The sequence below is a fragment of the Vombatus ursinus genome, unplaced genomic scaffold (genome assembly GCF_900497805.2).
Source record: "Vombatus ursinus unplaced genomic scaffold, bare-nosed wombat genome assembly UNPS02014798.1, whole genome shotgun sequence".
NCBI lineage: Eukaryota > Metazoa > Chordata > Mammalia > Diprotodontia > Vombatidae > Vombatus > Vombatus ursinus.
Window position 1 is genome coordinate 58,660,850 of NW_020954576.1, and position 12,506 is coordinate 58,673,355.

At 38.7% G+C, this 12,506-nt stretch overlaps 1 protein-coding gene across 2 annotated transcripts in view; it reads left to right on the top strand.

Annotated features, from left to right (window-relative positions):
- Window positions 1-11,695, top strand: part of LOC114049488 (TAF5-like RNA polymerase II p300/CBP-associated factor-associated factor 65 kDa subunit 5L) — a 31,967-nt gene extending 20,272 nt beyond the window's left edge. For both annotated transcript variants that reach the window (XM_027870726.1, XM_027870727.1), the window contains 2 exons: window positions 2,145-2,869; window positions 9,708-11,695. In XM_027870726.1, coding sequence (XP_027726527.1) covers window positions 2,145-2,869; window positions 9,708-10,505 — 1,523 coding nt within the window. In that variant the 3' untranslated portion in view covers window positions 10,506-11,695. The remainder of the gene's footprint in view (window positions 1-2,144; window positions 2,870-9,707) is intronic.
- Window positions 11,696-12,506: the final 811 nt, after the last annotated feature.

A 12,506-nucleotide genomic window follows, 5' to 3' on the forward strand; every position in this document is an offset into this window, starting at 1 on the left:
TTCAACTACATCTTTAATATTTTAAATATGAATTTAATTGTAATAATGTATACTTTTTTGGTGGTGGGGGGAGCTAATGTACTCATGACCATGGGGAGGCTCTTGGTAGGTCAGCATGGTTTGTTTCCCATTATTACTGAAACTTAGATGTGATTAAGTGCTATTATATACTAGACTTTCATAGCTTTATTTTTTGTTGAGGATTTTTTCAGCTGACACCTGCTTTTTCCTGAACATTGTACTCTACTTTAAAGTCACCAAATAGCTAATAGTAGCCAAATCAAAAGTTTAAATGAATTTGCTATTCCTCTACATGTCTTCTCACTTTCACATTCCTAGAAAAAAAAATTGGCTACTACCTCTGCTGCCTAACCACCCACTTATTTCTCAGTCCCTGAAATTTGGCTTCTGATTCTGTGAATCAAACTGAAATTGCCCTCTTCAAGGTTATAAGCAGCCTCTTAAGTCCTAAGTTTTATGGCCTTTTTTCAGTCAGTGTTCTCCTTGACTTCTCTGCAGCTTTTGATACTGTTGGCCACATCTCATTCCTAGGTATTCTCCCCTGTCCTGGCTTCTGTGATGCTGCACTCCCCTAGTTCTTCAAACTGTCTGTTAATTCTGTGTCCTTTGCTGGATCATAATCCATCTCCTAAACCTTAGCATAGGAGTTTGCTGGCATTATCCTGAGTCTTCTCCTCTTCTCTGCATGTGCTATCTTAGAGACCTGATCCAGGTTTACTAGTATACTAGCAAACTCCCACAGACTTAGTATTATCTCTATTCAGATAACTTCCAAATCTGTATATTCATCTGTAATCTCTCCTAAATTCCAGTCCTTTATCATCACCTCTCTGTGGGTTTTCTCCCCTTTTATGTCCTGTAGGCATCTAGAACTCAACATATCTAAAACATATCTTCCTCTCTAAACCTACTCTTCCTTAAAAACTTCCTTATTTTTCTTAAAGGTACCACCATTCTCCCAGTCACCTAAGTTCATTTTCATCCTTAATCATTGGCTATGGGTGGTCAGGGAAAGAGGGAAGAGTCATTTGTCACCATGGCTCATCTCTTCTACCTCCACAGCATCATTTGCATCCATCTCTTTACTCTCACAGCCACTATACTCATTCAGCTCCTCATTACTTACAACTTGAACTATTTTAATAGCTTTATGGTTGACCTTCCTATTTCCAATCTCACCTCTCTCCATTTCATTCTCTATCTAGCTTCTAAAATAATCTTCCTAAGTCTAACTGTCTCACCCCATTGTCTCCAGGATAAAATGCAAACTCTTTAGCCTGGTATTTAAAGTCCCCTGTAGTATGCTTCCCATTTGCCTTTTTAGCATTATTTCATAGTACTCCCTTTCATAAGCTGTACATTTTAGCCAAACTAGACTAGTAGCTGCTGCCCAAATTCAATATTCCATCTTCCATCTTTGTGCATTAGATGAATGCCTTGCCTGGAAAACCGTCCCTTCTCATCTTTACCTTTCAGAATCCTTATACTATATTAGACTGGACTTGCATGCTGTTCCCATCAAGCCTTTTCTTGTCCTTCGAATTGTTAATGCTCTCTCCTCAATCATCCTTAAACTAGAGAGATCTATATCTGTACTGGTAGATATAGAGGGATAAAGATATTATAGATGTAGATGACTTTTCTAGGCCTTAGTTTTTATCTTCTGTAAAGCTGGAAATTTAGACTTGAAGGGTTGAAAATTCCTTCAAGCTGGAAGATTCTGTCATTCTTAAATGGATTCAAATAAACATATATTAGGGCAATTGGGTGGCGCAATGGATAGAGTGTCAGGCCCAGAGTTAGGAAGACTCATCTTTCTGAGTTTAAACCTGGCCTCAGACACATCCTAGCTGTGTGACCCTGGACAAGTCACTTAACCCTGTTTGCCTCAGTTTCCTGAGCTGGAGAAGGAAATGGCAAACCACTCCAGTATCTTTGCCAAGAAAAGCCCAAATTGGGTCATGGAGAGTCAGACACGACTGAAAAATGACTTAACAAAATGCATATATTAGCATGTACAAAAAGTTGTATTGTAGCCTGCCAAGTTGTTGTTTTTGGTTTGGTTTTTTACAATGATGATGATATTGCTTTTATGAAAAGATTTGCTTTTGTTTTCATTGTAGATTCTGATTCCCAGCACAGCCATGAAGTGATGCCTCTCCTATATCCTCTCTTTGTCTACCTCCATCTTAACATGGTCCAGAATGGCCTGAAGAGCACAGTGGACAGTTTTTATAGTCGCTTCCATGGAATGTTTTTGCAGAACGCCAGCCAGAAGGATGTCATAGAGCAGCTACAGACTACTCTGACCATTCAAGACATCCTGTCCAACTTCAAGCTCCGGGCATTCCTGGATAACAAGTATGTGGTCCGCCTCCAAGAGGACAGCTACAATTACCTTATCCGCTACCTCCAAAGTGACAACAACAGTGCCCTGTGCAAAGTTCTCACCTTACACATTCATCTTGATGTGCAGCCTGCCAAGAGAACAGACTACCAGCTATATGCCAGTGGCAGCTCCTCACGAAGTGAGAGCAATGGCCTGGAGCCAGCAGATATGCCCACATCTATTTTGCAGAATGAGGCTGCTCTGGATGTCCTGCAAGAGAGCATTAAGCGAGTCAAGGATGGACCCCCTTCACTTACCACAATTTGTTTCTATGCCTTCTATAACACTGAGCAATTGCTGAATACTGCAGAAATCTCCCCAGATAACAAGCTGCTAGCTGCTGGGTTTGATAATTCCTGTGTAAAACTTTGGAGCTTGAGGTCCAAGAAGTTAAAATCAGAGCCCCATCAGGTGGATGTGTCCCGCATCCGCTTGGCTTGTGATGTTCTGGATGAAGAGGTCTGAGTAACATTTATTTTTACTTTTGCTTCTCTCAATACATTTTGGGGAATATTTAGCTAATTATAATCAGCTCTAACAACCTAGCCAAATTTTGTAGACATAGAGCTGCATTATTTGAGTTGAGTTTTGGGATAGCCGTATAATTATTGATATCAACAAAACTCTCTACTCTCTTTAGTTTTATTCATAGTCTCAGAAGTTGCTATTAAAAGTAAAAATCTTGTTTTAGGTAATATTCATATTTGCTAGAAATATCTGGTTAAATCAAATAAGATAACACATGTAAAGTGCTTTGCAAACCCTAAGGTACTATTTAAATACTATTTTTAGCTATTGTTATTAGTGTTGAAAGTGAGGGGTAGAGAAAAATTTTTTCATTAAACACATATGATAAGAAAGTTATTGTTAACATCCATTCTTACTAAATTAGCACAATTAAAGACCAATAATTATTAACAGTTGGCATGTGGGTAACATCTAAGGTTAATACAATCCTCTATCATTTGAGGTGTGAGCTTGAAATAGATCATGGTTTATTGAAATGGAAATTCTCCTACAGAAAACAGTAGGCATCAGCTCCCAGAAAAATCTTGTCACAAAGGGACCTACATTTTACTTCCTAGCAGCTCTTAAAACTAGGGCTCTTGTAGATTCAGCTAGTTTCCCCAGGAAATGCCAGGTCATAAAAGGGAGATGGTTTAATTCCTTTAATTTATAAATAAATACAACATTTCCATATTTTAAAATCTTCTGTAATCAGTAAACTTAAAATATCCACTAGTCTTGAGTCACTCTGCTTTTGGCTGTAATTTTTTTTTCTTCCCCTAGGATGAATGACCATACCACTACATCTAGTGTATGTAGTATTGGAGTATAAGTGCTAAGAGAACCTGGAAGCTCTAGCTTGGAAATGGGGGCGGGGGAATCAGACTCAAAATTATGGTGATTGTTATGCCCAATAATACAGTTTATGGTCATTAACCAGTGGCAGATGTATAGCATCCAATGGCCAAAGTTCCCAAGCAAAGAGAATACTACTTTCAGGCCATTCCTCCACAGGGACACTTTAGGGTATGAGTTTGGACTGGAGGAGCCTAGGAGATCAAATTGATTTGAGGATGAGGAAGGAGATGAACTTCTCATTGCTGGTCTCGCCCAGGAGTATACTACTTAGGTTTCTCGGGAATCCGTGATATAAGGTTTCTATGGATCCCCTCCTACATCAGCAGGAGCTTTGGCACAATAGTGTAGACTGGTACAGGAGGCCTTCACTCAGTCTTAAAAGACCACGGCTTTTTAGACTATGGTGTATTAATACTTCAACCCTGCAGCCTGATGTTTCCTATAGGATTGGATGGACTTGCAGTAGTCAAATAGAACTAAGTTAGTTTAAGCTGTGGCCCAACGGATAGCTTGTAGTGGTACCTGAAAGCTAGTGGGAAAGTTCTCATCTTTCCATTTCTTTGACTGCTAAAATCAATTCAACTTTATTCATAGGAATGAGGTGTTATTCATTTTAATCTAACATTTCACTGCTAAGTTTACCTACTCTTAACAAAATCTTTATCTACCCCTCACTGTTTTTTAGGTCCCCACAAAGGAGATCAGGTACTCATGTTGATACCAAAGAGCAATTAAACTATAAAGATCAGATTTAATGTAACCTAGTTCACAATTAACTTTAAACAAATCTTTGTAGGATTGGAATTGGGTCTTTTTAAAAACAGTTCTTGCATAAACTCTCAAGTTCATGAAGAAATGAGTCATTCATGAAATTCACAACTGTTATTATAGTCTCCTTTGGGAAGGAAAATTACTGATATTAATAGTAGCACTCAATAGAACACTGAATCGAGAGAAGACACATTTTTAATACCGAATATCTAGAGTATATTTTGAAAAAAATCAATAATGAATGTCAATTCTTTTCCTGGTAACTCTTAACCTTCAATGCATCACACTTATTAAGGGCAGATATAGTAACTAAAGTTTGCATTGAATATGTACCTAAACAGAAACAAAGACATAATGGGTTCTTGCCTATCCACATTTCATCTCTTTTCCACTTTCTTCTTTATTTACCTTAAATCCACTGTAGCCAGTTAGTGCCACAAGAGACTTTGCTGTGGTCTTGAATGCTGTTCTGAGGTGGTCCCTGAATAAGTGAGGGGAAAATGAGGATTTTTTGTATGAAGAGGACTCTCTAGAGCAGGGGTGCCATACTCAGAATTGAGAGTCATTAACTATACATAAGGAGCCTTACCTGCTGCATATTGACTTAGAAAATCCATACATTAACATATTCTTTTGTATTTTTATTAATTTTGTTAATTATTTTCCAATTATGTTTCAGTCTGGTTCAGGTCTCCAGTGTGTTTGACACCTCTACTCTACACAGTAAAAAATGTTATTTGTATTTTTGACTGTAGAAAATTGTGGCCAAAAATCACACGTTACTAAGACTTTATTTAAAGTAGCCCTGAGTTTAATTATTATCCTGTTGTTTTTCAGGGAATCTTTGACACTTGAATAATGATAAATCATGTTCTTATTTGGGACTTTACCTTCATCTTTTCTTGTTCCTCTTCAGTTTATGGCAGCCTATGACATTGTACCGAAAACTCTATCTGTCAAGTTAGTAGCAAAATCGTACCATCCTTGCATTTATATTTTTTGTCTAAAACATCAAGGATATTTCCATATTAACCTTAGAATAATGCTACTTCAAATACTTCTGTCTTTAGCATTGAACCCAAATAGGAAATGCTAAATTTTTTGTCTTAAGGTTTTTTTTAATATAATGGACTTAAACCTCCCCCCCCCAAAAAAAACCATTTCCATATGCACAGCAGAATGCAAAAAGAATATTCTTTATGAAACAATGATCCTCCAGTCCTTATCACTTTTTTTTTAAAAAGCATGTAATAAATTCCACATGTTACTTTCAAAACTGTCCTGCTTGTTTGAGCTTCCTCTTGAAATTTCTTCTGTGTATTTTTGAAAATGTTTCAATGGTCCTCTTTTTTTCAAACATCACTATTGCCAACCTCCCCTTTCCCCCTCGATTGCCTCCAAACTAAATACTGAGACAACTTTAAAAAATAAAACCTTGTAACAAGGAAACATAAGCAAAGTTAATCCATACAGTGACCATGTCCGAAAATCAATGTCTCTTTCTAAACCTTGAGAACTTCACCTCTCTGTCAAGATGTATAGGTAATATACTCCCTCGTAGATCCTCTAGAGATGAGGTTAGTTACTGAATAAATGAAGGGACAGCCAGTGGCCTAATGAAAACGCTCTGGGCCTACAGTCAGGAAAGCACTGTGTTAAATGTTGGGGAAATGGAATAGTAAGACAGACAGATAGAAAAATGAAATAGGCCCTGCTCTCAAGGAGCTCACACTCTAACCCGGGAGACAACACATATGGAAAGTTTTAGCTACAAGATAGTTGGAAAAGTCCCATTGTCCTTATAGTACATCAGCAAAACAGATGATACTTTTTATGTGATATAAATTTCTCTGGTAAAATCATCAGTTTTTTTATGTTGAACCAGGACTTTAGTGGCAAGAACTTTCTCTTCTGGGACTTCAGTAGCTTTGGCTGTAGCACCTGGAGAAGCAGTTGCCAGGCTGCATCTCAGGGGGGCTTCCTTCCTTGAATGATGGCCAGACACTGTGCTAGGAGCATTATTATTCCCAAAGCTCCTGGGTTCAGGAGGGTCTGAGAGGAGATGGTAATCAAGATGGTGCTTGTGGTTTGATTTGCCTGGCATGTGCTGCCTCCTGCCTCCTGTCTCTCCTTTAAGGTGCCCCACTGCTTCAGCAAGGCTGGCTTGCCTGCCTTGGCTGCCCTCTTCTGCACAGGAGTTGCTTCCCAAATGATGGCTGTAAGAGTTGGGCTGGAAGCAGGACTGGGAGTCTTGGGGGAGTGCTGCCACTTTTGGGGCTCTTTTGCTTATCTGCTTGTTGGTAGCAGTTGGTCAGCTGTTGTTGCTGCTGCTAGTGAGGAAGGTGGGCCCCTTCTTCACAATGATCACTACATTGATCAGTTAAGTTTTTCAGAGTTGTTTTTCTTTAGAGTTGTCCTTATTCTCTGAAATTGTCTTATTTGTAATTTTTTACAGAGCAGTATTATCCCATTACATTCATATACCACAGTTTATTCATCTATTTCCCAATTGATGGGCACCTCCCCACCCTTAGATTCTATTTTATTTTTCTTTTTTCCTTTTAATACTCCCTTCTGGATCAAGCAGTTTGTTTTACTTACTATTCCCTCCCTAGTGTTATCCTCCCCTTGTTTGTTTCCGTGTTAAATTTGATACATTCCTACAACATACCCTTTGTGTGTACGTAAGTTTAATCTTCATTCTTCTTTATCTAATTAAGATGGATGAGGTTCGGGTCAGCTAGGTGGCACAGTGGAAATATCCACCCTGAAGTCAGGAGGACCTGAGTTCAAATCCAGCCTTAGACCAAACACTTGACACTTACTTGACACTTACACTTGAAACTTGTGACCCTGGGCAATTCACTTAACCCCAATTGCCTTTTAAAAAAAGAGAGAGATGAATGAGGTTCATCTGACACCTTTCCCCCCCCACACACACATACCCTTTTCTCCATGTTTGTATACTTTTCTTTTCCCATAGCCCAGTTATAAGAAATAACAAGTTCTTCTTTTCCTCATTAGTATATTCCTTTTACCCTCTCTTTCCCTTTCCCCCAGAATAGAACCAGTCTACCCCCCCTCCCCATCATCCTCTGTTTTTCTTTAATTTCTTAAACATTTTGAACACATTAAGGTTCTGAAGGGACACTTGTGTCTTCTACTAGAATGGTAACACGACAGTATTATAGTCTTTTCATCAGAAATGCCTGAAAGTCTTTTGTTTTCCCCCTATAAGATCATAGTTAGCTTTTCTGGGTAAGTTTTTCTTGTTTGTAAGCTAAGCCTATCTCTTTTGCAATATTATATTCCAAGATACAATTTAAATATCTTTTAGAGTAGACGCTGCCAGGTCTTATGTGATCCTGACTGTGGTTCAGACTTCTTTCTGGATCCTTGCCATATTTTTCTTAGGCATGAAAGCTCTGGATTTTGGCTATGACATTCCTGGAACTTTTCCTTTGGGAGTGAAGGGATCTTTCGTGAGGTGACTGGTGTATTCTTTCTTTACTTCCCCTTTTGGGTCTAATAAATCTGGGCAGTTTTAATTATGAATTCTTGAAATATAGTGTCCAGGCTATTTTTTTTTTAATCATGGTTTTCAGGGAGTCCATTGATTTTTAGATTATCTCTCCCTGGCCTATTTTCCAGGTCAGTTGTTTTTTATATTAAATAGCTTACATTTTCTTCTATTTTAAAAAATCTGTTGATTTTTGTTGTATTATTTCTGCTTTTTTGTGGAATCATTGATTTCTATTTGGTCTATTCTAGTTTTCAGGAAGTCCATTTCTTGGGTAAGTTTTGCCTCTTTCTTTTTGAAGCTATTTATTCCCCATCTAATTCTTTCTTCCAGAGCTTTTATTTATTTATTTTTCCTTCCTGCTTCGTTTCTTCTAGCTATTCATGTAGTCCTTGTGGAATATCTGGCGTTTTTCTCCTTTGAGTCTCTGCTTGAAGTTGCTGTAGCATTACTTTCTCCTAAGCAGATTGATACCCTATTTTTTGTTTACTCATCTCTTCAAACTTAGTTCCTGAACTAGGATTTTATGCAATTTTATGCTCAGCCCTCCTGCTGCAGTTTTGGATGGAGTGGTCTGCCATGTGTGGTCTCACTCTGGATCACATGGGTTGCTGTGCAGTCCTCCACCTCCCACGTTTAGGCCCCACTGAATCTTTCAGATTTAGAACCCTGAATCTTCAGGACCCTTGATTTTTCCTTAGGACAGAGTGCTAGAAGCCTGAGGGTCTCTGTACCGGGGGTTTCTTGGTCTAGGGGTTGCCATAACATACTTGTCACAACCACTTCTGGCTATTTCTAAAGCCCCAACCTAAGGATTTCTCAGAGGAGCCCTCTGCTCCAGATAGAGAACCTTGCAGGCTGCAAGTATCTCTAGCCCATTTCAGAACTCATTAGGCAACTGCCAACTTGTTGGCCTGAGCTGTTGCTGGCTTTGGTGATAGCCCCCTTTCTTATTGGCCATGGTCTTCTGGACTACTTTTTATGCAGTTCTGGAGAGGAAGAAGTCACTTATGGTAGTGTCTTAATAGATTGCTTGATCATTACTTGATCTGGTTTTTGGTGGAGTCATGTTTTGGAAAAGACAACACTGTAGTGTCTCATTGGATTGCTTGATCATTATTTGGTCTGGTGTAGTTTTTAGTTTTTTGCTGGAATAAGTTTGTGGGATCTGGGCAGTCTGCTTCCATTCAGGTAACCATCTTGTCTGGCAATGCTAAATTTGTGTCAAAAGTGTATCTGGTCTTCCTTGTCGATTAGAAACTGGCAGATTAAGACAGGCAACAGGAATATGAACATTAAGTTTTAATATAAATTCTCTTTTAGAACACCACGTAATGCCAAAATTAGCAATGAGACTCTCAATTTGGTCCATTACCTAATCTAGAGCACTTAGTAAACTTTCTATTAATACTCTAAAGCAGTTATGTATTTCTTCAGTTTTTGAGGTTCTAATAACTATTTCGTATAGCTCAGGCTGTACTCAAGAGACAGGCAGTCACTATTTACAGGATACCTTCTTTCCTTTTCATAAGCAGATTTCTTTCCCTCCATAAAACACTAAGCTTTTTAATATTGTTGCACCACTAAACAATTTTTCCTTTTGTGTGATTTTCTTTTTCTCTTTATCTGCTCTTTTTCTAGGAAGATGATGATGACAACGTGGGCACAGAAATGAAGATCTTAAGAGGGCATTGTGGGCCCGTGTACAGTACGAGGTTCCTATCAGACAGCTCAGGGTTGCTATCTTGCTCCGAAGATATGTCTATTAGATACTGGGACCTTGGAAGTTTTACCAATACTGTATTGTACCAAGGACATGCCTATCCTGTCTGGGATCTGGATATTAGTCCATGCAGCCTGTACTTCGCAAGTGGTTCCCATGACCGCACTGCAAGACTCTGGTCATTTGATCGGACGTACCCATTGCGAATATATGCAGGACATCTAGCAGATGTGGACTGTGTAAAATTCCACCCCAATTCAAACTACTTAGCTACAGGTTCAACTGATAAGACTGTTCGCCTGTGGAGTACTCAGCAAGGAAATTCTGTGAGGCTCTTCACAGGTCACCGAGGCCCTGTGCTTTCTCTTGCATTTTCTCCTAATGGTAAGTACTTGGCATCTGCCGGTGAGGACCAGCGGTTGAAGCTGTGGGACTTGGCATCTGGTACCCTCTACAAAGAATTGAGAGGCCACACGGACAATATCACCAGCCTTACTTTCAGCCCAGATAGTAGCTTGATTGCCTCTGCATCCATGGATAACTCTGTTCGGGTTTGGGATATTCGGAACACTTATTGCAATGCTCCTGCAGATGGTTCTTCCAGTGAACTTGTTGGTGTATATACTGGGCAGATGAGTAATGTACTGAGTGTTCAGTTTATGGCCTGTAACCTTCTTCTAGTGACTGGAATTACACAAGAAAATCAGGAACATTAATTTTTTTTTTCTTTTTAATGAATTGGGATAGTGGTGGAAGGCTTTGCAATGACAAGAGTCTTACTACAAACTGAGATTAAATCACTGACTGTGAAAGACACTTCCTCCCCTTTTCTTTTTCCTTTCTCCCATTGGCAGGTATTTGGTATTGCAAATACCATATTGTTGTTCTGCCCAAAAAATGTCCTAAAACACTGAGGTTGGAGAAGGAGGGGCTGAAGAAAGATGGGTGTGTAGGCTTGAGGCAAGGAGTTAAGGTGCTTCTGAGGTCAGATGGAATTTCATAGAGATCTTGTTGTGACCTTGAACAAGTACCTTAATTTCTGTCTCACTTTTCCCATTCATAAAATTGGGATAATAATAATATTCCCTCACCTCAGGGTGTAGGGATTTTTGATTGGATGATATTTGCAAAGCACTTTGAAGATAAGCAGTGCTAAAAGTGTTAAGTGTTATCATTCATTTTGGTTGAAGGGAAATCCTTTTGGCTTAGGAATGCAAGGGTGGGAGTTGGGGTTGGGGGGGGGAGGATGGGTAATCCTGGCAGAAAGTCTTTCATTTTCTGCAATTGCAAAGAACCAGGATTTTTTTTTTATTATTGTTATAATTATTATTATTATTATTATTATTGAGAAGAGGAAATCTAGCACTGGCAGAGGGTTCCATCTCTGCTTTTATCTTTCAGGTTTGACTCCTGGCACTGGCTGTGATACTTGGAATTTTGAGGTTCAGGGACTTAGAGAATTTGGTCGCACAGTGTGTTGGGAGAAAAGGGCAATTTCTGGGTGGTGCTTAAATCACCCTGGATGAGGTGTTATGGGTGGGTGGGTTTGATTGAGAAAGTTTTGGGCTCCTGCAGTGATGGTGGGAAGGGAGGATTCTCTTCCTAGTTGCACCTCTCCATAAAAGAACATTTGTTGCATGGGGATACAAGTAATTTGCAATGGTAAGTCATAAATTGAAATTGGAAAAATTGGATTCCCTTATTATCATATGTTCAGGGGTGTAGCTTTTTTGCAAATGTTTTTTCCTTCCCGAATCTCCTTGCTCCCACCTCCTGCATTGCAATACCAGTTTTATGAACACTTTGTGAAACAAGTCTTAGATATATAAAACCATGCTTTGAGGATAAAGCAAGTTCTAATTTGTTTGTGGAGAAAAGGATTAAATATTTCTGTTTTCTGAAAAGAGTTATTTTGTATTTTGTTTTCTATTAAAAAAGCATTTAGTTTAAAAAAAGTGTTGATACCTTTTTTGGGCATTGAGGAAAGGAGGATGTGTGGTTTTGTTTAGAGAGCAAGATGGGGGCGCTATTTGGTCATCGGTCTGGGCTGGCAGCTGAACAGATTGTTTTCAGTAAGGCAACTTGTCCCTCATCAAAGTAATAACCAATTAAGAAGGCTAGACTGGCCCCAATAGGTTTATTTGGTTCAGTTCGTTATTTTTATCTCCTATTATATGTTCTTCAGCACAGTTTGCATCAGGATTACAGATAGCATTCAACTTGGCAGTTGAGAGCATTTATACTATAAGCCCATTCAGATTTACCAGCTGTTGACAAATGGTATAAGCTTAAGTTTGTTATACATCTTTTACTTTTTGGAATTTTTAGTTAGGTCTGCCATTCATAAAGAGTTATATTTGCTAGTGGACATATTCTAGCTTCTCTGTTAATAAACCTGCTTTGTAGAAAATAATGGGGATTTTAAAGAATAATTTCTCCATCACACAGTATTTCAAATGCACTGAAAATAATGACTTAGAAAAATTGTTTGCCTTTCCAAAGTCATGAAAATATGGAGCTTGAGGAGTTCCTCTGATTTGTAAGTTAACTTAGAACAAAGCATCTGCACCTTCTAGGTATTCTATATTAAAGTCTTAAACTGGGATGTGCTCTTAATTTTTTCCTCTTGAACTGTCAGATTTTGAAGAACAGTACTAGGAATGTTGAAGATTCCCAACTTAAACTATATCCTTTCAGAAATGGATAGCATAGGTACT